The 27,406-nt window shown below is 33.3% G+C and overlaps 1 protein-coding gene across 1 annotated transcript in view; it reads right to left on the bottom strand.

The window, feature by feature from the left end:
- ME1 (malic enzyme 1) overlaps positions 1 to 27,406 on the bottom strand; it is a 237,775-nt gene that overhangs the window by 20,897 nt on the left and 189,472 nt on the right. The window contains exons 7-9 of the mRNA XM_074310410.1: positions 15,135 to 15,244; positions 6,670 to 6,767; positions 4,808 to 4,921 (exon numbers count right to left, since the gene is read on the bottom strand). Of these exons, the coding sequence (XP_074166511.1) occupies positions 4,808 to 4,921; positions 6,670 to 6,767; positions 15,135 to 15,244 (322 nt within the window). The remainder of the gene's footprint in view (positions 1 to 4,807; positions 4,922 to 6,669; positions 6,768 to 15,134; positions 15,245 to 27,406) is intronic.

Here is a 27,406-nt window from a genome sequence, read left to right as displayed (position 1 = left end):
AATTCTAGTAAAAGTTTAGAAATGGATATGTATTTTTGGGAGTCACCTTCAAAAAGAAATTTAAACACAGAGGAATGCATAGGATCACTCTAGATGGGAGAAGTTAGGTGGTAAATAAACAAAAAAGAGAATGTGCAGTCAGACAGGTAAGAAGAGTATCAAGAGAGTGCTAGTACAGAAGGGAAAAGGTATATAGAAAGTGATTGATAATGTAGTCAAATGATACAAAGAGGTGTCATCAGATTTTGTAAATTTTAGAAGATTACTGATAATCTTAGTTTCATTTGGGGCCAGAAGCCAAATTTTAAGGGAATTAAAAAGTGAGTAGATGGAAAAAAAGGAGTGTACATAATTGTAGGATTTTGTCAGTAAAATAGAGGAGAAATAAAAGATTATCACTTTAAAGAATGGTATGAGGGTATGATGGTAATTATCTGAGCATGTAAAGGCAATGTCTATTCTAGTTTAATATTACTGATATTCTTTTCATGTTGTAAAATGTATGCTATGGAAATAAAAGTTATAATCTCTTTTAGTGTAGCATTTCCCCTAGTTCTTAACACAGAGCATAAAACATAGTAGGTACTGAACAAATGTTTTTTAATCTGTACCAGCTAGGTCTCAACCACAATCATGTGGAGAAGGAATCTAGCTGAATGTGTCTACCATAGAGCTGTATCAGAGCTGATGAAATCATGTAACTGCTATTTAAGACATGTCTTAAGCCAAGTTGCATGGCACAGAAAAGCCATATGGAAAAAAATATTTTCCCCTTGATCAAAAGATATGCTTGGAAGAATGCTCTGAAAGTTCACTGGAAATTTTCATAAGGAATATTAATGCCTTCTCTCTTTGAAAGTACAAAAAATTATGGTTTAGTGTAAACAGCATTGAACATGAAATTAAAAAATGCTCATTTTTAAAATAGATTTAGGTATAGGAATTATCTAGGAGATGAAACTGAGACTCAGAGAGAATAGACTTGACCAAGATCACATGAGAAATAAGTGCTTTTTGATTCCAATGTTAGTGCATCCTTTCTACCATTTTAAACAAGTAATGGCTCTGATCTTAGGGAAGTAAGAGTCTCAATTTCCTCATCTGTAAAATTATGTTATTGATGTTTACATTATTTATGGGGCTACTGTTGGAACCAAATGAACTAATATATATGAAATAATTTCAAAAACAAGAACACTATGTAAAATTCATGTTCACAGAAGAATGGTAGTTATATTTTTATAAATCTTGCTCTTCAATGGTCTATCATTTTTTTTTGCAGACAATCTAATTTATGAATAGATAAATGTGTAAATACCTTCAGTGAATTTTGTTTATATTAGAGTTATATATTTGTAGGAAAGGGGGAAGTCAACTTCAATAATCATATACTACCATTCAAATGATGACAGACATAAATTGCAAATATAGCATCCAAAAATAAATAACTTCTGAAACAACAGCTTTACAAATCCATCTTGTTCAGTTGACAAAAAATTAACATTTTAAGTTGCTAAAAGTCAAATTAATAAATTTTTGATATCCTTAATTTTGTATTTCTAGTTACTGATATCTTTAGAAGAATCAAATAAATTCTTTTACCTGCATTTCTATCAAAAAGCAAACTATATTATTAAACATAGCAAAGGAATGATTTATGCTAAATATAGCTCCATCGACTAAGTAAAATGTCAACCATGCCACACATATACATACATGCATACATACACACACATACATATATAAAATGGCAACTTAAAATATGGCCATAGTAAGAGCAACTTCATTTTGTTGTACGGTTTGATCTTTATTTATTTAAGTTTAGTTTATTAATTAATATAGTTTATTAATTAATATCAAAACATATTTAATAGAATGTTTCCTCTGGTTTTGTGGCTTTCTATGTCTTCTCTGAAATTACTTTAAATTCAAATTTTATTGACATTTTATAATTTTCTCAACTCATCTCTACTTTCCAATATACTTTTAATCTAAGGATATTCTGAGTAGTTTTCATCAAGTAATGGCTTCATTTTTCATCAAAAACTCTTATGAAGATAAAATTCATGGAGATAGAACTGTGAAGACACTTGAATATTCTCAACAAATCTTATAGATTTCAATTTATTTTTAATTCTTGATACTACTGAATTATTTCTAATCCTGATATTGTGTCTAGTGAGGCTATTCTCACTGTAAATATTGGCTATGAAATATAAGTATGACAGAAATATAGATTGTAGAATGGTTGTGATAGAAAACAAAAAGCATACTAAGCATATAGTTTGGTGATTAATTCAGTTTAATGAACTGAGGTTGTAATATGATATTTCTAACAGTAACTTTTATATTTTGGTATTAAGGATTCCTAGCTATGAAATATAGGAGAAAGACAAATAAAAAGCCTAAAGCTTGATAATCCGGATTTTTCTATTAAATCCTTTTACAAGTAAAACAAATATTAACAGCTGTGCCTCAGAAGATAGTTATAAATATGTCTGTCTGTCTGTCTCTCTGTCTGTCTATTTATCTATCTATTTATTTTTCCCTTTTTCTGAGGCTGGGGTTAAGTGACTTGCCCAGGGTCACACAGCTCGGATGTGTTAAGTGTCTCAAACCAAATTTGAACTTGAGTTCTCCTGAATTCAAGGCTGGTGCTCTATCTACTGCGCCACCCAGCTGCCCCCTAAATATGTCTATTTAAATATTAGGATAACTACACAATAATAATGCAAATTTCAAAGAAAAAACAGACCATTAATTTAATTAAAATTTGTTAGCCCTTCAAAATACATTCCAATAAAATTAAAGTGAAAAATAAAATTCAGTTCTCATATTTCTTTTAATACAAAATAACTCATAAGAGTCATTAGACCTTTAAATATATATAACTTAATCTTGGCACATGGAACACATACAATTCTTTATGTTGGCAAGTTAAAGAAATGAAGTAAGAGTGATTGGTGAAGTTTACCAGCAGTTGCATGGTTATAACTACCATAGATAATAGTATAGACCAAGGAATTTAGGACATGGGTTTATTAGATCAGCATATACCAAAACTGCTTAAGATGTTAAATTTACTTATTTTTGTAATATAGCTTAATTCAACACACACACACACACACACACACACACACACACACACACACACACACACAGTCCCATAGCTAAAATAATCTCTTTAATCCTTAGATATTTTAGATTCTTTACTATCTTTTCCCCTAAATCAACATCTTCCTAACCTCTAATTTCAATTGAGAGCACAACCATTTTTACAGTCATCCAGATTCAGAGAAGAGAAGTCATCTACTTTATTTCTTTCCTCTCTTTTCCAAAAAAATTTACTAAGTTTTGTTAATTCTTACCTCTGTAATACCTCTTGTGGCCCCTTTTTTTTTCACCCACATAAACAACACTAGTTAATATCTCCTCTTCAATCAATATTCCTAAAATATAGATTAAATCACCTATTTCAAGCTTCAGAGGCTCCCTACTGCCACTAAGATATGAATATAAATAACTGTTTGCCATTTAATGCTCTTCACTATCTGGTTCCAACCTGTCTTTCAAGATTTATTTCATGTTACTTCCCATTATCGATCCTTTGTTGCAAGAAAACTGCTCCACTTGCTTTTCTCTATCCAACATTACACTTTCTCCCTGCAAACTTACAACACTTTTTCTCCTCCCCAACTGCGTTTTGGGATTCCCAGCTTCCTTCCATGTTCTGCTTATGTGTATTTCCTACCAGAGACTTTCCCTAATTCTTTTAACCTGCTATTCATCAATAATACTCTAAAATTATTTCATATTTTCTTTGTATAAATTTTATAATTATATATTACATGTGTACACATTGTTTCTCTTCAAAACTTTCAAAGCCCAAGAGCTGACTCAGAAAACAGCTGCACAAAAAAACCCTGAAGCTTGAGACAGGGTCCCCCCTCTACCCCAACCTTTAATATAAAACTGAAAGTCAAGAAATAGGCTGGAAAATGAGCAAACAACAACAAAAATCCTGATCATAGAAAGTTACTATAATACATAGAAGATCAAAACATAAACTAAAAAGATAAAGTCAAAACTGCTATATCCAAATTCTCAAAGAGAAATGTGAATACTCTTAGGCCCAAAAAGAATTCTTAGTAGAAGTCAAAAAGGACTTAAAACACCCAAAGGGCTATAAAACCAAGCATATCTTTTGACTTAGCAGTACTACTATTAAGCCTATATCCCATAGAAATAAAAAACAAAAATGAAAAGGACTTGTATGTACAAAACTAGTGGTGGTAAAGAATTTTGAAAATTAAAGGTGAGCCCATCAATTGGCAAATAGCTGACTAAGAGATGGTACAGGATTGTGATGGAATATTACTGAGCTATTATATGAAATGAAGAGCAGAGGTTTTCAGAAAAACTTATATGAACTAATGAAAAGTGAAATGAGCAGGACCATGAGAATAGTAGATCCAGTAACAGTAAAATTATATAATGATCAACTGTGAATGGCAGCTATTTTCAGCAAAATAATGATTTAAGGTCATTCTGAAGAATTTATAAAAAGTGCTATCCATTTCCAGAGAAAGAATTCATGGAATCTGAATGCAAATTGAAAAATTCTTTTGAATATGTTCGTTATTTTCTTTCTTTCTTTTTTTGGTCTGTTTTCTTCCACTAATGTCAAAATGTGTTTTATATGACTGCAAAGAAAAAAAAAAAATTCATTTTTCTTTTTTTTTCTTTAAAAGATTAGCCAATTTGGTTAATACTCTTTTTATTAGAGTTAATAGAAATAAAGACTTACCTTAACTATTAAGCCTTTTGAGTCAACCAACCATATTTTTTCAATGGCATTCTCCTTGGATATCCCTTCTTTTTCCATGGCCATAATAATAAGGTTTGCTATCCCCAGGGCAGCCTAAGGAAGAGTTATAATAGACAAAGACTATAAAATCAAAAAAAAGTTTTAAAGCTTTTACCTTGTAGAAGCTTATTTAAAGTTATAATTTTTACTATTCTGGCTTAATAATTAAAGGTACATAGAAAAAGATTCAACTAATAAATTACATATTTTTGCTCCTCAATATGGGGTGAATATTCATTTTTCCCTTATTGAATAATCAAAAAACCCCACAATATTTGGTCTCAAGTTTTCTAACAGTTTTACTCTACAAAACAAAATATAATAGTGAATCACTCATTTTACTGAGCTTAAATGTTTCTCACAATTTAATCAAGACTGGATTGAAAGAAAATGTTCAAATAAAGCGTGAATTTATACAGTGCTACCAAAGCCATGAAATTACATGTCCTAAATATTAAGGTTAGACTCCCTGATGTGGGCAAAGATAATTAGAAGTAGGTTATGATCACTTCACTACAAACCAACAAAATTAGGTAGAAATATAATAGTCCTAACTGATAAAAGTACTATATTCCTAAAGTTTATTTATCTGATTTCTTAAAGTGAATGAGTTCAAGATGAAATTTTCAATAAAGCAAAAACGAAACTTTTCTATTTAGTAAATTCTATGAAATATCATAAAACCTATGATATTTTTAAATCCCTCAAAATTAAAGAATAGCCCAATTTAAATTTTTTTTCTACTTTGAACCACTTTTTGGTGGTTTGTGACTATCCCAAATTGACCTTTTCCATTTACCACAGTCCTTTAGAAACTCAGAGAATAGAATTACAAAACTGAAATGCTGTATTATAAATATTCATCTAAGATGTGGTAAAGAAATTAAACCTCAGCAAATAGTCATTTCATCTTTGACTTTTCTTGTGCTTCACCATTAATATGCAATAAATTGATGACTTCCCCAAAGTAAACTAATGCATATTTTAGTTTTTACATTCTGTATGCCAATTCTTTATTTTCCATTAAAATTCTAGCTTCATGCACCCATAAAAGCATATATATATACTTTTTTAAATGGTAAGTCTCCTTTAAAAGTTCCACAAAAAAGCAAAAACATGGTTTTAAACACCCATTTAATACATTCACTTCTCTATCCAACAGGATTCATCTTTTTACTCTAAACAGCTTTAAAACAAAACCAAAACACAAGCCACAAAGCATTTCTCTATTCCCATACCATTTTATATTTGATAATTCTAAACATATTTTGGCAATTTGCCTACTAGAAGTTTCAAATTCAGTTAACATGTTAATTCTGTGTCTGGGGGTGGACGATTACTGAAGTCTAGTTGTTCCTTTCTTAGATGCTCAAATTGCACAAAAAGATAGCAAAACAGTGAATAATTTTGACTTAATAGCTATGTCCTGCCAACAATTTAAGATATTTTTTGCCTATGAATATTAAGAATATATTGAGAAACCCTAGACTCCTCTTTTTTTTTTTTTTAGAATTTTAAAGTTATTTTGAGAAAACTGTTTTGGATGATTTAATATTTTAACTAAATGTTTCTTCAAAGGTCTTCACACATATTCAAGGAGTTGAAACTTTTTTTAAAAATCAATGTGTGAATAAAATTTAAATGGAGCAGTGATAATGCTTTTCCTTGAAAATAAGTAGGTATATCACTTATCTTATGCATTCTTGAGGAAAGACATAGCAAAATTTACTATATATCTGTCAAAATACCTCAGACATATTACCAATTATTAAAATGACATAAAAGTAGTTTTACAGAAGTACCTCTCCAGCTCCTTGGAATAGAATTGTTTGATCAGACAGGTTGTTCTTAGTAATGCGCAAAGCTGCAAGGAGACCCGCAACTGCAACAGATGCTGTTCCTGTAACAGGTAATTGAACAATGTTCAAATAGTAATTTGCCAGTTACTAAGCTGACATTCTTTGTTATTTAGAATTAAAAAATTACATAGTTTTAGAGTGCCTTCAAAGTTTCTAGGTTCCAACCTTTCTCAATAATTATTTTCAAATGATGGTCTAAAACTACTTTTGAAATACTCTAAAAAGATAAAGCAACCTTTGAAAATAGATAAACAATACAATGAACAGAAGGCCTGAAGGTTTAAAATACATTCTCTAATATACAATCTAGTCGATAAGGGCTTCCCTATTTCTCATTCCTAAGAGGTTACAGACTGTAGGGTAGAAGTTCTTAATGTGGGATCTCTGAATTTGTTTAAAAATTTTTTGTTTGTTTGAAAAAAAATTTCATTTCAATGTAATATATTGTAATATTAAGTATCTTATTTTATGCTTTTAAAAACATTCTAAGAAGGGGTCTGTAGGCTTCACAGGGCTGCCAAAGGGGTCTATGACACAAAGAAAGTTAAGAACCTCTGTTTTAGGAAGAATTCAAGGTTAAATTTGAAGCAACACAAAGGACATTACATAGTATAATCATTACAACTTGAGGTATTTATTTGAATGATTTTTAATCCAGAGTCAATCAGTCTAAGGCAATAAATCCACTGTCAGCCACCTGTAGATGAGATGCTTTCTTTTCCAGCATTCAAGATATCATGAATGTTATCCTAAGTTTGAGAGGATTGGCATGCTTAAGACGAAAACTAAAGGGGTGCATGTGTGTGCATGTGTGTATAGGTGTGTATTTGTATGAGAATGCTCACATATGCACAGCAATACCAACTACTTTCTAATTTCACTAAAAAAATTTTTATGTGAACCACCATGGAAACAGAAACAATTGGAATTTGGCAAATGACTGGATAAATAGACTTAAAAAGAAGGAAAGAAAAGATTTCATTAAAAGTCTGGATGGCCTATGGATAGTTGTATGTTAAGAGAAATAAAGAAGATGGGGAAGGGTCTGTTGAGGAGAAAGATGGTGAATTAATTTTTAAGCATGTTTACTACAGACTACAATGTCTAGCATGCTGTTTGATAATTAAAGTCATAACATAAAGAAGTTTCATAGAAGCATAGAAAGGAAAAGGCATCAAGAAGAGCATAACCTAGTTTAAATGACATGAAGAGGACTAAGAATACATGAGGATATAAAGACATGGAATTTAGAATAATGAGGTCATTAATGACCTAGACAGAACTGAATTTATTAAATGGTGTTCAGTCATGCATTATCGGAAACTGTTTCCTCCAATTTTAAAAAGTTTTACACTTGCACATATACTACATAAATTTTGAAAGCTAATATTATAAGAGTTTAGTAATATACTCCAAGAAAATGTACATTTTGACAACACATGTAATTATTATAGTAATAATATGTTTACAGATAGTAGTAACTAAGTTATTGTAGCTTGTTACAATTAGGATTTTTATATAATTCATGGTTTGTTTGTTTTTTCCCTTTTCCTATTTTATGATTATCAACATTGATAGTTTTCCTGGCTGCCATCTAAACCTCTTTTTTTCTTCCCCAATCAAATACAGGGCCTGATTTTGACTACAGATGAATTAATTATTCACTTGAAATGCTTACCTAGCTCCATCCTATGGATGAAATTCCTTGTATTTCCATTGAAATTCTTTATATCCTACTTCTCAGCCTTTGATTTGTCCTTACCAGAGTAGCACAAGAAAATCTTGTTTGATTATTTCCCCCTTAGTGGCATGAAAAATTGTCTGATACTGAAATTCTTTCAAATCTGTCCCATTTTCTCTGATCATACAACAACATTTAGGACCTCATCACTTCTCATATGAACACCAAATGCAATATGATATGACCATCAAGATGCTCCTGTTAGTGGATAACATTTTCAAAGCCTGGAAGATAACTGAAACCATTCAAGAATTCAGTCTAAGCAGATACACAAGAAAAACCAAATAGATGAAGAATGTCTACTGCATAATTTATGGCATGCAGTTGGTTGGCAAAGTACAAAGCTTATCAATCCGAAGCTTGCACAAATGGATAAGGAATTGGCCCCTCGATTAAAAAAGAATAGCAGAATAGACTGTCTTTGAAAAACTACAAATGATCTTTTATTGATCCAAAACTTCTCCCAGAATCAAAGGCCTATATTTTTAATGCCAAAATTATACAAGTATTGTTACTTGGATGATATTTATGGAAAACTCATGGAGTTCTCCAAAGTATTAAAAATATCACTCAAAGGGCAATGGAGATTACATGTTTGGTGTGAGCTAGCCACAAAACATAAAAAATAAGCTACCATGAACAAGAACCAGCTTCAAAGATGCCATTAAGAAGGAACATATGAGGAAAGAGAAAGTGAATTATTTATGTAAGAATGAGGGATAGTTAGGATGATCCAATGATATTCTCATGATGTTAGGAAAGAGTAGGGAGCCCCTCATATAATAAGTTGACTTCCTGTGGTAAAATTATAGGGATAAATGGATAAGAATTAAAAGGTACTGGCAGCTTTTGTTGGTGTCTTTTGTATTTCATTTGGAAGGTTACTCTTAAAGTAAAACAATTCCTAGATCACTGAGCTATAAATCTGGGTATTGGCATACAACATTGAAGTGTACAGTGATCTTCTGGTTCTATTCATTTCACTCAGCATCAGTTGATGTAAGTCTCTCCAAGCCTCTCTGTATTCCTCCTGTTGGTTATTTCTTACAGAGCAATAATATTCCATAACATTCATATACCATAATTTACCCAACCATTCTCCAATTGATGCGCATCCATTCATCTTCCAGTTTTTAGCCACTACGAAAAGAGCTGCCACAAACATTTTGGCACATGCAGATCCCTTTCCCCTTCTCAGTATTTCTTTGGGATATAAGCCCAATAGCAGCAATGCTGGATCAAAGGGTACATAGCATATAATTTTGCAAATTACTGTTGCAGCCTACTTGCTAATATTATATTTTAAAATTCTGCATCAATATTCATTAGGGATTTTTGGTCTGTAGTTTTCTTTCTCCTTGGTTTAGGTATAATGATTATATTTGTACCATAGTAAAGGATTGGCAGCTAGATGGAACAGTGAGTAGAGTTCCAGGCCTGTAGTCAGAAAGATTCATCTTTCTGTGTTCATATCCATCCAAGAAAATCTCAATGGGGTCACGAAGACTCAGATATAGCAATGACAACAACAACAAAGGACTGGAAGAGTGTCTCCCTTCATTTATTATTGAAAAGAACTTACATATCATATGAATTAATTGTTTTTTTGAACATTTTCTAGAAATCACTCATGAATCCATGTGGTCACAGAGCTTTTTACTTTGGGAATTATTTTATAGCTTATTCATCTCCTCTCTACCCACCCCCGATATTGGGTTATTAATCTATTTTCTAATATTTTGTTAATTTGATTATTTTATATTTTTATAAGAATCTATTTTCTCAAAAGGTAATAATTTTATTAGCATAGAAATGGGCAAAAACTTGCTAATAATTTTTATTATTTCCTTTTCAATTGCTATAGGTAGTTTTTCATTTTTTTATGCAATTTGGTTTTCCTATCTTTTAAAAACATAATATTTGCTTTTTTATAGTTTCTAGTTTACTTATCAATTTGATGATTTTTTGCTTCTAACATTATTAGTCTACTTTTCAGTATTTCTGATTTTTACTTTTTTAGATAGTTGAAGATTTCAATTTGTTCAATGCTAATTTTTTAAAAAAATTACATGCCAATCAATGTTTTTTTCTCTTTTGTTGATAAAAACATTTAGAAATACATATTTTCTAACAGAACTGCTTAAGCTGCAAACCTTAAGTTTTTGTGTGTTGTCTTATTATTGTGATTTTCTTTGATGAAATTTATATTATTTCTATAATTGACTCTGACCCACCAGTTCTCTACAATGCTATTTATCTCCAATTACATCTAAATTCTTTCTTTTGGGTGATTTTATCAAATATCTATCTATCTATCTATCTATCTATCTATCTATCTATATCTGCTGCGTTTTGATTAGTAAGTAATGCATTTAGTATTTAAATCCACACTTTTTGGTACGAGCTTTATGCTCCAATATATGATCAATTTTTGAAAAGGTATCATGTGCAACTGAAAAATATGTATATTATTTCCTATTTATATCCACTGACCATTACAGATCACTAAAGTTCTATTTAGATTTTTAACTTTTTATCTTTTGGTTAGATTCATATACATCTGAAAAGGGCAATATTAAGATTAACCAACATTATAGTTTTATAATCTTCTGTAATATTATTAACTTTTCCTTTATGTATATATATATAAATACATAATATATATGTATATGTGTGTCTATTTGTTACAATTTATGGTTCCTTTTAGCATAATGTAATTTCCCTGAAAATATCTTATGTTTCATTGTTTTTACTCTCTCCTTATCTCATATCATAATTATTAGTTGTTCATCTGAAGCATAATAAATCTTGATCCAATTCATTTTAACTCAATATGAATTTCTGTGTTTCTGATGTTTCTCAAAAGTGACAAATTATCAGATGTTACTTTCTAATCTATTCTCCTTTTTAATCCACATTTTAATCCACATTTTTATGAATCAGTCCATCTCATTTACATTCATAATCATCACTATGTATTTTCCTTTACTCTGTCTACTTTTACTTTTCCCCATCTCCTATTTCTTCTTTACAACTAGAAAAAAAGGTAACAACAATGGGGAAAGTTGTCTGACATTTCTGATCTTTTAAGTGAAAAGTCCTGTTTCCTATTTGTTGTAGCTTTTCTCCAAATCCTACCTCTGATTCTGGATTTTTATTCCTAAAAAAAAAAAAAACTTTCTTTAAGCTATTCTCCCCAACATTCAAAAGTGTTTAGCTTATAGTTATTTTCTTCCCTCATCTTCCTGCCTTCTTAGACCCCCTCTTCTCTTCCTCTGTTGTCCCTTTCCCCTCCTTATTTCCCGTTTGAGCTTACTGAATTTCTATTCAGATATTTATGTGTATGTGAATGTTTGGGTGTATGTACACAATTCTGTTCAATCTTCATTTACCTGAATTAGATGAAAGTGAAGTTGAAGAGAAAACGGTTTTCCAAAACACTTCTTTCATAGCTGTATGTTCTATATCTATTGCACTTATATTATACATTAATTTTTTTTCCTTTTTTTCTTCTTCTCTCCTTTTGTGTCCCTATTTTTTTCTTTTCCCATTATCATTAAAACAGAATAAAATGACCACAGAATCCCCTTTTTTTAATGACCCTTAAAAGATTTTAGGATTGTAGGAAATCAATTGTATTCTTACATGCCATTGATATATAACAATAGATACCACATTCCCTTTCACATTAATATGTGTATTTTTTCCTTGGTGTTTACATTTCTATTTACTAAAGTTTGCTCAGTGCTACTTGGAAATCCTCTATTCCATTAAAGATCCATTCCTCCACTTTCTCCCCCCCCACCTATGCCTGTAGGATTATCCTAAGTTTTTCCGGATGAATTATCTTGGAATGTCAACTTTTATCTCTTGACTTTTTTGAATATTCCAAGCTCTCCATTCCTTACTGTAACAGTTGCTGAATCTTACACAATTCTTCTTGTGTTTGGAATTTGAACACGTTCTTTTTGGCTGGCTAGAATATTCCTTCTTTAATGCAAAAGTTCTGAATTTTGGCTATCATATTTCTTGATGTTTTCATTTGGGGGCTTCACTTGGGAAGTGATTGGTGGATTCTTTCTACTTCCATTTTCCTCTCTGATACTAATAAGCAATTTCATTTACAATCTCCTGAAACAGGGTATCACTTTTTTTTCTTATTATAAGTCAGAAAACTCTTAGTTTATGTCTCTTTGACCTGTTTTACAAGTAAATTGCTTTCGTATTATCTTTCTTCAATCCTTTTCCTTTTGGGGGGAGGAGTTGTTTTGTAATTTCTTGCTTGTTGTTGAGTCACTGATTTTGTCCTGACCATTCTGTTTTCTGGGCATTCAGTTCTTGAATAAGATTTTCCTAAGGGCAATATCCTTTGTCCATTCTTGCTATGTGTACCATTTGCTTTCCTCTAAGCCCTTCTGAAAGGTGTGTTCTGTCATCCAGCCATTTTTTCCTTGAGGCTCTTCCCCAAATTAACTATGGGGTGACTACCTCTTTGGGGTTTACTCCCTGGGTATCTCCCAAACCAAGATATTTTCTCATAATAGTCAAAATTATCCTCAGACTGCTGAGCAGGGAAGGATGTGCTTAGAACATGCTCTAAAACTGAATGGTGTGGGTATACTAGATTAATACTAGGTTCCTCTTTCAAGGGTCTCTGGGGTTCTGTTTTGAGATTCCCTCTTGTCACAGGGTTCTGAGACTTCTCCCTACAAAAGGCTGTCTGCCTGAGATCCCTCCTCTCTGGTGTTTGATTCAGGGATAACTTCTGAGTTCGCATCCCAAAATGGGCTTCGAGAATAGCTGGATTTTGCCTAAGGTCTTATCCCCGTAGTTTGGCTGGGATCACTGGTGCCCTGGTGGACCCTGCCTCAATGGCCCTGAAGCTGTTCTCTCTGCTAGACAGGGCTGGTTTGAGGATATGTCATAGGGTATCCCACTGGACTCTTTGAGTGGTGAAGGAGTCTAAAAGTGATTCATTATATTACCTAGTTGGAAGATGCACCTCTGAATCCTGATAAAGTGATATTTGGACATCCTAGAACACTACCATTTTATCAGAAGTCCCAAGGCCTCCTTTACACTCATACAAATACTTTGCACACATTAATTACTTAATAAATATTTGTTGAATTTAACTGAAATGAATGAATATATCCTCTATACCTATTGTTGATTCTCAGATTTGATTTACTTCATTATATAAGATATTTCCTGTTCACTCACACATCCCCTATTGTAGAAGTTTTTCTTGTCCATGGCTCTTCTAGGTTCTATCAATAATATTTTTTGGCTTTAGCTACTTCTGTCACCCATCATATGCTAAGTAGGAAGATTGTATCTACATATGTATACATAAATATATCTTTTCTGAACTATAGCTTGTTACCACCTACTATAGGAGCTAGACAGACACACAAAATGATAGAACTAATGATGAGTATTAAATGATGAGTAGTAAATTGGGGTCTAAACAAAGATGGATCAGTTCCTTTTCTCTCTCTCCTTCCTTCCCCAAAGTAACCAATGGCGGGTTAGGCAGCAAAGGAATTTGCTACTTAATGCTGTATGGAAACAAAGTCTTTATTGATTAGAATGGAAACACCGGAGAGCCGGTGGGCAAAATGGCTGCATGGTACAAGGCCATTTGCAAAGAGAAGATTCCCGTTGTCTCTTTTATGCAGTGATGTAAGGAGGTTCCTGAGAGTGATGTAAATTAAGATAAGGACTCTCTTGTTATCTTTTGGGGACAGACAGAAGTCTCTTCCCAAAAAGGAATTTCCTGATGCCATTTGGTCTATCTGAGCAGATTAGAATGGGGACTGTAAAACCCTGGCCATCTCAGATAGCCCAAACTAGTTTGACCAGATCTTGTATCAAAGGTCTAAGTCTCAAAGGAAGTTGGAGATCAAACAAAGAATACCAAAGGGGCTACCGCCCTCAACACTAAAATGTAATTTTTTTTAATTAATGAGATGTTTTCCTTTTTGCCTTAGTGTCTTCAGTGATTATCATGGTACCCTGCACACAATTAAGTGATTAATGTTTATTGTGCTGAAATTAATTGAAAGTGGGGGAATACTGTTTTTTAAGGCAAAGGAGAGCAGATACAAGACAAGAAGTGTAGGAGGAAGTGGTAAGATCTCCAATAAGATGCCTCTTTCTAGGGTAAAGATGAAAGAGGCAAGTCTGTTGTGGATAGTAAAGCTGGGAAAAGAGGGGGAATGGACAGAAATCTGACAGATAACGATGATTACAACAGTGTAGACTTTGCAAAGATGCTTGAATGGAGATTGAATATTATTTTCAAACATGTTGAGAGTCAGGTTTTTACAAGCTGGTTTATCTTTTCCTTCAAAGACTTTGAGTGTTAGTTTTCTAACTGTGAAATAAAGGGATGTCCTATATAATCTTTAAAGTCTTTTCTAGTCCTGATACTTGATGTTCTTTCTTTGTCTGAATCACTAGAATTAGTAGAAAAAGTGATACTGGGGGGTTGAACTAAATGGCCTGTCAATCTAATTATTCACTCTCCATCTATTGAATGTTAATGCATGATCTTGTCATAAGGCATTTTTTTGGGTATATCAAGTTTGAATAAAATTCATATAAGCTAAGTGGAACACACTGTTGTTACCTTTAATACAATGAAGATAGAAAATTTTATTACCTTGAATGTCATCATTGAATGTACAATATTTGTTCCGGTACTTCTCCAAAAGACGGAATGCATTTGTATTGGCAAAATCCTCAAACTGAATAAGGCAATTCATTCCATACCTGTAGAGATAAAAATATGATTTTAAAAAGCCATTCCAATATAGAATTGGAAATCTGTAGGACAAATGACAACAATTTCATTTTAAATTAAGAAATTACTTGTCATAACTTTGTGGAACAACCAAATTTCTATTCATCAGCCCAATATTCGGTGCGTTACATGTAGAACTGAAGCGGGTTGTGGTCCCTTTAAGAAACCATATTTCCTATTGATTTGTGATTCCTTTCAGATTCCCAGCCCCTCCTGGCTGAGGCATATCAGCCCAGGAAGCCAGGGCCTTTGATTCACAAATCCTGGTCAAAAGCACCCCTTTGAATTCCAATAGGAGGTACAGGCTTGTCCCAGCCCCCACTAAATCTGAGCCAACTTAGGATCTCCCAGCCCCCACTGGTTCTGATCTGCTTGGGTTTCCCAACCCCCACCAAGACAACCAATATAATGAGCTTCCATCAACTAAGGTTTTTGCAGATGGACTTTGGTGGCTTGCTTAGCTACCTGGACCTTATTCTGTCCACTGAGAACTGCATTCTCAGTGCAAACCTCCATTTTCCATAGATCTGCCCGCTGGAATAATATTCTTTTCCAGTACCATCCTCTCTTTATCCTCACTTATTTCCCTATGCTGCTCTGTCAGGATATCTAACCTTACTTCCAATGCCCATAATAAACTTCTTTTATCAATTTAGGTTTTTGGGTCTGTAAATTCCTTTACAGAGAACCTCTGCGCCACCAGAAGGGAATGCCCAAAACTCCCTAACCTTGTGCTATATCTCAAGGGGTTGCAGGGGAGCCAAACCTACCCTGTACCCTGAACCTGTCACTAGAGCTTATCTTTAAGTCCCTGACCATCAGAAACCCTAATTTCATTTTGGTTCCCTAAATCTAAACCTCATCAGAAGTAGCAAATAGAATCTATAGAGAGACCCTGGAACTGAAAAAGAAGAGATGTCTGCTCAAGGTGACACCATCTTCAAGGAATCTATTTCAGGATATCCTACAGAAAGAAAAAACGGATGGAAAATATTATGTATTCTCATTGCTATAAAAACTATTAGAAAGGACTCAATAGGTATCAAAATAATGTTTAATGCAAATATGACAAACAAAAAATAGGTTTCATGAATTTTTTTTTTTAAATTTGATTTATTAGTGCCTTTTAAATGTATTTCCTAGATATGCGATATCACATGTACTCATTACTGAAAAGTACCCTCCCTTGCAATATGGTCAAGCAATAATAAGAGCAGATATCCCAAGAAACAATATATATATAGCATTCTCTCCTCAGAGACTCTGCCTATGGTTGAGGGGGTTCTAGTCTTCATCTTTAGGGATATAACTCCCAGATCTACATAACCCTCTCTAGTGTCTCTCTTCCTTCTAATACTAAATCATCAATCATTATAACTGGGTACTTAGTAGACATCTCAAATGCAACAGATCTATTACACAATTTATCATCTTTTCTCCCTAACTCATCCCTCTTTCAGGCTTCCATATTACACTGTCAACAATATTGCCATCTTTCCGGGAGATTCACAAGTCAGAAGCCCACAAGCCCACTCTCTGGGAGGAGAGTCAAGATTCACTCCCACTTCCACCTTTGTGCTGGCTGGAGGCACTGGGAAAACGAGAGGCTGAAGCTGGCAAAGACAAAGGACTAGCAGCAAGAGCTCTCCAAACCAAGGAGAGAGACAGGCCTCTAAGAAAGCTAACCAAGCCCCACAAAAAGAGACAAGACTGAAGAGAAAATAAAGGATTTGAACTTTTAGCTCCTGGCTGCATTTGGGATCACTGAACTGAACTGAAACTAAGGCTACCTCCAGAAGCTCCCCAAGGAACCTGCTCCCAGAAAACAATATACTTTAGAGAAGAACATTACAACAACCTTCTGCATCCTTTTAAAAAATGTCTTTAACTGTTTTCCTCTGAACAAAAAAAAAAAAAAAACCAACAACCTACTTCCTATTTATTCCCTATATAAAGATATATGTAAATGCTATCTTCCCTAATAGAAGGTAAGTTCCTTGAGAGGAGGGAGTGCTTTAATTTTGTATTCAAACCCTCCTCTCCCTTCCACTATGCCAGACACATAAAAAAATTTAATAAATCATATTGACTTAATTAACCCTCTAAGAATTCTTCAGTTACTGAGAGTTCACTTTCTTTTAGTGAACTCTTCATTTACATTGCAATCACAATGTTTGCAAGCTTGTATTTATTTTACCTCTAGGTTTCCAGTTCTTTGATAGCACAAAAGGTGCTAATAAAAAAAAGGGTTTTGTTACCTTTATATTGGATAATAGCTGGTTGTCATTGTTGTTGAACTTCCTTAGGAATGTATGAAGGAATTGCTAGATCTAAAGAAATGAACTGTTTAGTCCTATTTTCTCATTCTAAACTGCAGAATGAACCAATTCAAAACTTCACTGGCAGTCCATTAATATGTTTCTTAGTATATCAACTCTGTCATCTTTGCTGATTTGCAGCTTATAGAGTGAAACCTTAGAATTGTTTTAAATGTGTGCTTCTCTTACTATGTTTTGGGGTATATACAATTTATATGTTCATCAATATTTTAAAAATTATTTCTTTCAAAAACTGTTCATATCCTTTCATCCACTTATAGCTAATTTTCTAAGATCAAATATTTATGGTCACACAAGTGATTTGAAGGTGTGCATGTGAGAGAATGTAGGATCCTACTATGTTTGTTTATTGATTAAAAAAAAAAACACATTTGACTTACAAGAGAATACACTTGACTGCTTTCCTCTCTCCTTCTCTATATCTCAATGTTGTATATTACTGACAGATATGAGTATGGAAATGACTATTCAATGTCGTACTGAAAATTAATATTCATAAAGGTGGTGTAAGACAGATAGCCGTGTTTGCCAATGTCATAGATGATGTCTTGCACAGCTTTTTAAAAAATATTTCTTACGGAGTTCTCCAAATGTTCCTATTCACATATGACAACACTAAATGAATTGCAACGGGTTCTATAAAAGCCTATTCATTAAATCCACAGCAATAAACCCATAGCAATGTGAAATATCTTGATCTATCTATACTGAAAAAACAAGTTTATAAGTTAAGTCAACAATTTGGGGAAACCATAGTACAGACAATGCCTGTTTCTAAAAGAATTTATTTCTGCATCCTGATGAGTGGATAAAGTTTCAACACATAGAAATTTGAGCATTTGAGGCACAGTAAGAATATGAAAGCAGAAAAGCATAAGTTCATAGAAAGAACACAAGGGATTAAAAGGGTAGGTTAGGGATAGACTATAGAAGGCCCTGGATTTCAGAAGTTCATTAGACAAAAGAACAAGGAATTGAAGTTGTAATACTGTAAGAAATTTGGTGTTGCAGCTTGTAAAGGATACACTGCTTTGAGAATCCCCTCTCACCTTCCTCCACATAATTCTCTAAAAAACAATATGACAATGAAATATAGGAAAGAAGAATAAAAAGAAAAACAGCAACTAGAGAATATCATTTCTGAAATAGATGTCTATGTACAACCACTAACTTGTTATAGAAAAAAAAATCAATAAATACTAGAATGAATATGAAACAGATAGGATGTGATATTAAAACAACCCAAACCTAACTACTTAAATGTTACCAAAACAGGAAAAAAAATGGAACATTACCACCAATTATAATAATCCCATATAAAAGTTTAGCCACTGTGAATAAATTCTCACAATGAATACATGAAGAGTTAAAAATTGTTGTGGTCTACATTTTAAAAGAGAGACTCAGTGGGGAGAAAAAATCCTTGGTTTCTATTTGTGGATGGCACTGAGCTGGTTGCATGGTAAAGCCTCCTGAACGAAGTAGTTGACCATTCTAAAAATGTTGTCTTTATCACACACCCACAAAAAAAATCACTGTGTGAACACCATGACATAAAATTATACATCCCACCTCTCTCTAGAGCTCATTTGTGTGTCTCCCTTTCTTTCTCTGGGGCATAATTAGTCATTTCTTTGTAACAAGAGGAGAAAATAAGGAAGATTAGCAATCCTCTGAGGATGATCTTATAGGAGGACATGGACCACGGTCTTTGTTGTTGTTTGTCCTTCATTCTTGAAGAGAACCATGATATCAAGGAGGGGATGCCATGACAGGAGAGTGAATTAGATTTGAGGCAGAAGGGCTGTGCAAAGTCACATGTCTCACTCTCTCCTCCAGAGCCATCTAATTCAGTGGCCAGATATAGAACAAGATGACTAGAGATGGCCCTGGATGCAATGGGAGCCCTTGGCCTTTTTAAGCTAAGGTCTATAAAAGGTCTTAGTTGGATTGAGGCAACCATCCATTCAGTGTCATTCAAAAGTCATATAAAACGGAGAGAAGGAAAGAAAAAGGGAACATACATTTATACGTCATCTATTATGTGGGAAAACATGAGAAAGAAAAAAACAACAACAATCAAAAAACAACAACAAAGGTGAAAATACTATGTTGTGATCCACATTGAGTTCCTATTGTTTTCTTTCTATATAAGCAGATGGCTCTCACTGTCCCAAATCTATTGGAATTGCTTTGAATCGCCTCACTGTTGAAAAGAACAATTCCATCCCAGTTGATCATCACATAATCTTGTTACCATGTATAGTGGCTCCTGGTTCTGCTTACTTCACTTAGCATCAGTTCATGTAGGTTCTTCCAGGCCTTTCTGAAATCATCCTGTTGGTCATTTCTTGAAGAACAATAATATTCCATAACATTCATATACCATAACTTATTCAGCCATTCTCCAATTGATGGGCATCCACTCAGTTTCCAGTTTCTGGCCACTACAAAGAGGGCTGCCACAAACATTCTTGCACATACAAGTCCCTTTCCCTTCTTTAAAATCTCTTTGGGATATAAGCCCAGTAGAGATACTGCTGGGTCAAAGGTATGCACATTTTAACAGCCCTTTGAGCAAAGTTCCAAATTGCTCTCCTGATTGGCTGGATCTGTTCACAGTTCCACCAACAATGTATTAGTGTCCCAGTTTTCCCACATCCCCTCCAACATTCAGCATTATTTTTTCCTGTCATCTTAGCCAATCTGAGAGGTGTGCAGTGGTAACTAAGAGTTGTCTTAATTTGCACTTCTCTGATCAAAAGTGATTTAAAGCAGTTTTTCATATGCCTGGAAATAGCTTTAATTTCTTCATCTGCATATTCTATTCTTATCCTTTAACCATTTATCAATTGGGGAATGGCTTGTATTCTTATAAATTTGAATCAACTCTATATTAGAAAAACTTGGAAATAATTTGGAAAAAAAGGGGAGAAAGTCAATAATTTGCTGTCTTAGGACACTATTTCCTGAGATAATCTACATAAGAATACTTATTTCCTTTCTGGCCTTCAACAATTTCCTGAACATTTTTAAAAGCAGTCTTTTTCCATATCCCAAAATATAAGAACAATTTATTGTTTTCCATGCCTTCCTTAGATATAGAATGCAGTATCTGGTTCTTCTACTATCAAAGTATGGGTAACACAATGAGTTAATGATTATCTGGACAAGAATTTTTAATAACAAGACACACAGATTATAATGACTATGAACACATTTGGGCAGACTTTGGCATTAGACATGGGTGACATGATAAACAAAAATTCATCATATATATGTATATATACACAAAATTTATATATGTCTACTTCTATCATAAACACATATGTAGACTCACACATAAACACGTTTAATAATTGGACTGTGTCACTGAAAAAATTATAATTTCCTAGAAACATTAAAATCAATTGAAGATAATTTCTAGCTCTAATTATAAACAACTAAATGGCACAATGCATAGAATGCCTGGACTCAAAGACATGAGTTGCTGTTTGGTCTTAGACATTTAAAAGATAAATAATCTTAAGCATGTCACTTAATCTCTGCTTGCCTCAGTTTCCTCAATTGTAAAACAGGACTAAGAATAGCACCCACTGGAAAGAGCCCTCCATATCTAGAGAGAGAAATCTGGAAATTCAATGTGAATCAAAATATAGTATTTTCACCTTTTTTTGTGGTAGTGGTGTTTGCTTATGTGTTTTTTTTCTTTCTCTCATTTTTCCCCTTTTTGATCTGATTTTTCTTGTGCAACATAACAAATACGAAAATATGTTTAGAAAAATTATACAAGTTTAACCTGTAGATTAACAAGGAGATTGCTTGCTATCAAGGGAAGGGGAGAGAGGAGGAAAAGAGAAAAATCTGGAACACAAAGTTTTGCAGGGGTGAACATTGAAAACTCTCTTTGTATTTGAAAAAATAAAAAAGCTACTATTAAAAAAAAAAAAAAAGAACGGCACCTATCTCTCAGGATTATTGGAAGGATTAAATGAGATAACATTTGCAAAAAGAATTAAGCACATTGCCAAGCACATAATAAGGAATACCTTATGCCTGAAGTATCACTGGTAAAAAACAATCTTTAAATTGCAGATGTACTTATAAGAATTATGTCAATTATTTATGATAGCAAAATAAAGCTATTAATTACAACCAAGACTTAAAAAATCCAAAATTTATTTTCTGAGAAATTCTAGTAAGTAACAGATGGGAACTAACAAGTAGTATTAAAACATTGTAAATTTTGTTTAACATTAATATTTATTTTGCAACTAACCAAGTTTAAGAAGGTATTTGAGATAACAATCCTCAGGTCTAATATGAAATGGAATATTTCTTCACAAATTCTTTTTGTTTTATATCACCTATTAAATTTTATTACCTTTTAAAATACTTTTCACTTGAATTCTCCCTTTAATTCTTAACAACCCATAAGCAATTAATCTTGTTACCTTCTATATACTCTTAACAGGATATACATTATTATCTGAGCAAACCAGACCAAAATTAAAAGAAAAATCTGTTATATATAATTATAACACTTTAATAAGAGGTTGCTAATACCACCATACATGATAGCCAAAACTAAATCCCATATTTTCATACTGGTATTCAAATTATTTGAAAAGTGTTTTAGCTTTTTTTTTTTTCTTCTTAAATTAGGTAAGCAGCCAAATTCTATACAATAAGCTTAAATAAACACTATGGAATGCTTACCCTTTATAACATGATTCATATTTTGGCTAATGTTGATATGATTTGAACATCTGGAAAACAATTTGCAACATTACTAGGATATATTTCTGAAGTTTTCAAATTGCTATTAAATTCATTTTTAGGAATTTTCTCTCTTGCATTATGCAATAATACAGTAGACTGATAAAAATACACTAGGATGAGTCATGGGAATACAGTGACATAAGGATCTAAAGAAGTCTGGATCCTCCAACAATACATCATTAGAGCACTAAAAATGTTAGAGGAGGAATGAAAAAGAAAATCAAAGAGAAATAGCTAAAACCTCCTCTACACATTCTAATATTGAAATTAATAATAACACATACACATGCATACACATATTTTACAACAGAGCTACCATTTATTTAAGTGCTTACTATGTAATAGACAGCTGAGAAACTTAGGTGATAGTGTTATCAGGAAGACTTGAATTCAAATCTGGTCTCAGACCCCAATTTTGTTGACTCTAGGCAAGCCAATTAATCCTCACTTTTGCCTCAGTTTTCTCATTTGTAAAATGACCTGGAGAAGGATATGGTAAACCACTCCAGTATCTTTGCCAAGAAAGTCCCAAAGGGAGGTCACAAAGAGTAGGGCATGCCGGAAACGTCAAAATAACATCAAATTTTACAAGCACTTTACAATTATTATTATATTTGACCATTACAACAACCTAGGAAATAAGTGGAGAGATTAAGTGATTTGAATACAGCCAGTAAATGTCTGAGGCCACATTTGAAATCAGGTTTTCCTGACTCCAGACCAGGGGTTTCATTTACTGGGCCTCCTAGCTTCCCAGAATCCTGTCAAAATTCTCTGCAGAGGCCAGCTAAAGTTGGCTGAAGCCAAAATGTGAAATCGTGCAGACTCAGAACTGGAGACTACAAAAGCAGACCAGTGCTCAGCAGACGGTGCAGAACCTTCCAAGGAACAGCAATGCCAGACAAACACCCCATTAGCCCATAACCCAAAGTAACCAAATATCACAGTAAGGGAAAGGGCTGTGGAAGCTTGGGGGAAGCAAAGACCCTAAGGTCCAACAGGAAGTCTGCTGTCAGTGGGACCCATCAAATGAATGAATGGAACTCACTAAAGGACCTTGAACAGTAAAGTAGAAGGAGAAAAAGAAGGCATCAGAGCCAAATTCTGAATCTAACAGCTAAGGTGCTGAGTCAAAAACTGGGATAAATATATATAGAAAAGACAATACCTATTCTCTACCCCTGCCTTCAGGACACAAGAGCCTGCTCAAATCATCAAAGTATAGAGGATGGAGAGCACAAACTCAAGCACAAAGTCCCAATATAGAAACTGAGGCTTAGAGAAAAGCCTAACAGAAGAATTAGTTTAACTTAAAGAAGATATTGGCACTCATATGAAAGAGTGTTCCAAATCACTACTGATCAGAGAAATCAAATTAAGACAACTCTGAGATACCACTACACACCTGTCAGATTGGCTAAAATGACAGGAACAAATAATGACAAATGTTGGAGGGGATGTGGGAAAACTGGGACACTAATACATTGTTGGTGGAGTTGTGAAAGAATCCAGCCATTCTGGAGAGCAATCTGGAACTATGCCCAAAAAGTTATCAAACTGTGCATACCCTTTGACCCAGCATTGCTGTTATTGGGCTTATATCCCAAAGAAATACTAAAGAGCGGAAAGGGACCTGTATGTGCCAAAATGTTTGTGGCAGCTCTTTTTGTTGTAGCTAGAAACTGGAAGTTGAATGGATGTCCATCAATTGGAGAATGGTTGGGTAAATTATGGTATATGAAGGCTATGGAATATTATTGCTCTGTAAGAAATGACCAGCAGGAGGAATACAGAGAGGTTTGGAGAGACTTACATCAACTGATGCTGAGTGAAATGAGCAGAACCAGAAGATCACTGTACACTTCAACAACAATACTGTATGAGGATGTATTCTGATGGAAGTGGAAATCTTCAACATAAAGAAGAGCCAACTCACTTCCAGTTGATCAATGATGGACAGAAATAACTATACCCAGAGAAGGAACACTGGGAGGCGATTGTAAATTGTTAGCACTACTGTCTATCTACCCAGGTTACTTATACCTTCGGAAGCTAATAATTAATGTGCAACAAGAAAATGGTATTTACACACATATATTGTATCTAGGTTATATTGTAACACATGTAAAATGTATGGGATTACCTGCCATCGGGGGGAGGGAGTGGAGGGAGGGAGGGGATAATTTGGAAAAATGAATAAAAAAAAAAATACAATTGGGAAATTTTTCACAAAACAAATAAAAATATACTATGACATACATAAAGTTAAAAAAAAAAAAAAAAGAAGATATTGGGCACTTGAAAGAAGTCTAAAATGTCAACCAAGAAAAGAAATAACTCCATGAGTCCAAGAATATCGTGGCTACAGTCATTACAAGAATTCCTCAGAAAATAAAACAAGGAGGAAAAAAAATTAGATTAAATGGTGGTAAATGTTACTCTAAAATTGAGCTCCCTAAAAATTAGAATGGGCCAAAAAGAAAGTATCACCTCCATAAGAAAAGAAAGAATATTTTTTAAATTAATTTTATAATTTTAATTTTTTAAAATTAATTTTATAATTTTAATTTTTAAAAATTAATTTTATAATTATATATTTTTGACAGTACATATGCATGAATAATTTTTTTACAGCATTATCCCTTGTATTCACTTCTTTTCCAAATTTTCCCCTCCCTAACTCTATTTCCTCCTCTAGATGACAGGCAATCCCATACATGTTAAATGTATTACAGCATTATCCTAGACACAATATATGTGTGTAAAACCAATTTTCTTTTTGCATGGTAAGAATTGGATTCCAAAGGTAAAAGTAACCTGGGTAGAAAGACAGTAGTGCAAACAGTTTACACTCATTTCCCAGTGTTCCTTCTCTGGGTGTAGCTGATTCTGTCCATCATTGATCAACTGGAACTGAATTAGATCTTCTCTTTATTGAAGATATCCACTTCCATCAGAATACAAGTTCATATAGTATCATTGTTGAAGTGTATAATGATCTCCTGGTTCTGCTCATTTCACTCAGCATCAGTTGATGTAAGTCTCTCCAAGCCTCTCTTTATTCCTCCTGTTGGTCATTTCTTACAGAGCATTAATATTCCATAACATTCATATACCATAATTTACCCAACCATTCTCCAATTGATGGGCATCCATTCATCTTCCAGTTTCTAGCCACTACAAAAAGGGCTGCCACAAACATTTGGCACGTACAGGTCCCTTTCCCTTCTTTAGTAATTCTTGGGATATAAATAAGCCCAGTAGTAGCACTGTTGGATCAAAGGGTATGCACAGTTTAATAACGTTTTCGGCATAATTCCAAATTGCTCTTCAGAATGGCCGGATTCTTTTGCAACTCGCATCAACAAATGCATCAGTGTCCCAGTTTTCCCACATCCCCTCCAACTTTCATCATTATTTTTTCTGTCATCTTAGCCAATCTGACAGCTGTGTAGTGATATCTCAGAGTTGTCTTAATTTGCATTTCTCTCATTAGTTTTGATTTGGAACACTCTTTCATATGAGTGGAAATAGTTTCAATTTCATCATCTGAAAATTGTCTGTTCATTTCCCTTGACCATTTATCAATTGGAAAATGGTTTGGTTTCTTATAAATTAGAGTCATTTCTCTATATATTTTGGAAATGAGACCTTTATCAGAACCTTTAACTGTAAAAATATTTTCCCAATTTGTTACTTCCCTTCTAATCTTGTTTGCATTAGTTTTGTTTGTACAAAAGCTTTTTAATTTGATGTAATCACAATCTTCTATTTTGTGATCAATAATGATCTCTAGTTCTCCTTTGGTCATAAATTCCTTCTTCCTCCACAAGTCTGAGAGGTTAACTATCCTATGTCCCTCTAATCTATTTATGATCTCATTGAAAAGAAAGAATATTAAAACAAAATCAAAGAATTGAAAAAACTGAAGACAATATAAAATTTTGTGATTATGAAAACAGGCCAGCAAGAGATAATCAAAGACTCATTGGGCTACCTGACATTCATAACCAAAAAAATTATCCTGGATATCATATTTCAAGGAATTATAAACAAAAACCACCCAGATATCTAAGAATCATAGGGGACAAGGTGAAAATAAAAATAAAAAGGCATCCATTAATTAAATCCTCAAAGAAATAGCCCATGTTTGAAAGCCTCCAAGAATATCACACCTAAAATTAAAGACATTCCTGATCAAAGAAAAATACTGTGAGCAGCATAAAAGAAAGAGTTAAAGAACCATGGAGCCACAGTAATGACTCCACAGGATTTAGCAGCTATCACCATGAAGGAAAGAGAAGCCAGTGATATGATATTATAGCAATTGGTAAACTACTTTACTTAAAAGAGGTATAATTTTTAAAAATAAAGTAATAATATAAAAACCATTCTTAACTTATTGGGCTATGAAATATATAGAGTGTCCCACAAGCTAATTTGTCACCTCCTGCAATATATATATATATATATTTTTTTTTGGATCTTTATAACCTCCTGCAATATTCTTAAAGGCAAAACAGAAAAGCCAAGAGTAACTTATCTGCCAAAACTAGAAGAAAAAAGTGAACCTCTAATGAAAGTCAAGACTTTTGAGAATTTTTGAGAAAGGTTGCTGGGTAGAAACCAAAAAGTAAATGCAGGAGTCACAGTAAAAAGAAAAAAGTAAATGTAATTAAAAAGATGAAAAGGACTATAAGCTGGTGAATTGTTTATATTCTAAATGGGAGGGCGAGGAGGAAGAGTCCTTTCAGAACCCTAATGTGTTCAAGGGTCATAGAGAAAGTTAAATAAGATAAAGAAGGAAAGCAGAATTCAACAAGGGGATATGCTTTTTTCTTAACTTAAGTGACTTGCCTTAGGTGACATAGTGTTACATGTCTAAGGCTGAATTTGAACTCAGACTCCTGACTTATGGGCTGGTGCTCTCTTTCCACTGTGCTATTTAACTGCTCCTTAACCTACATTAAAAAAAATTTACACAAAGCACATCCAAGTCTTTGATGTGAC

Source organism: Sminthopsis crassicaudata, chromosome 4 (genome assembly GCF_048593235.1).
Source record: "Sminthopsis crassicaudata isolate SCR6 chromosome 4, ASM4859323v1, whole genome shotgun sequence".
Classification (NCBI taxonomy): domain Eukaryota; kingdom Metazoa; phylum Chordata; class Mammalia; order Dasyuromorphia; family Dasyuridae; genus Sminthopsis; species Sminthopsis crassicaudata.
The sequence above is the reverse complement of the archived record's forward strand: the minus strand, read 5'-3'. Positions and strand labels throughout refer to the sequence as shown.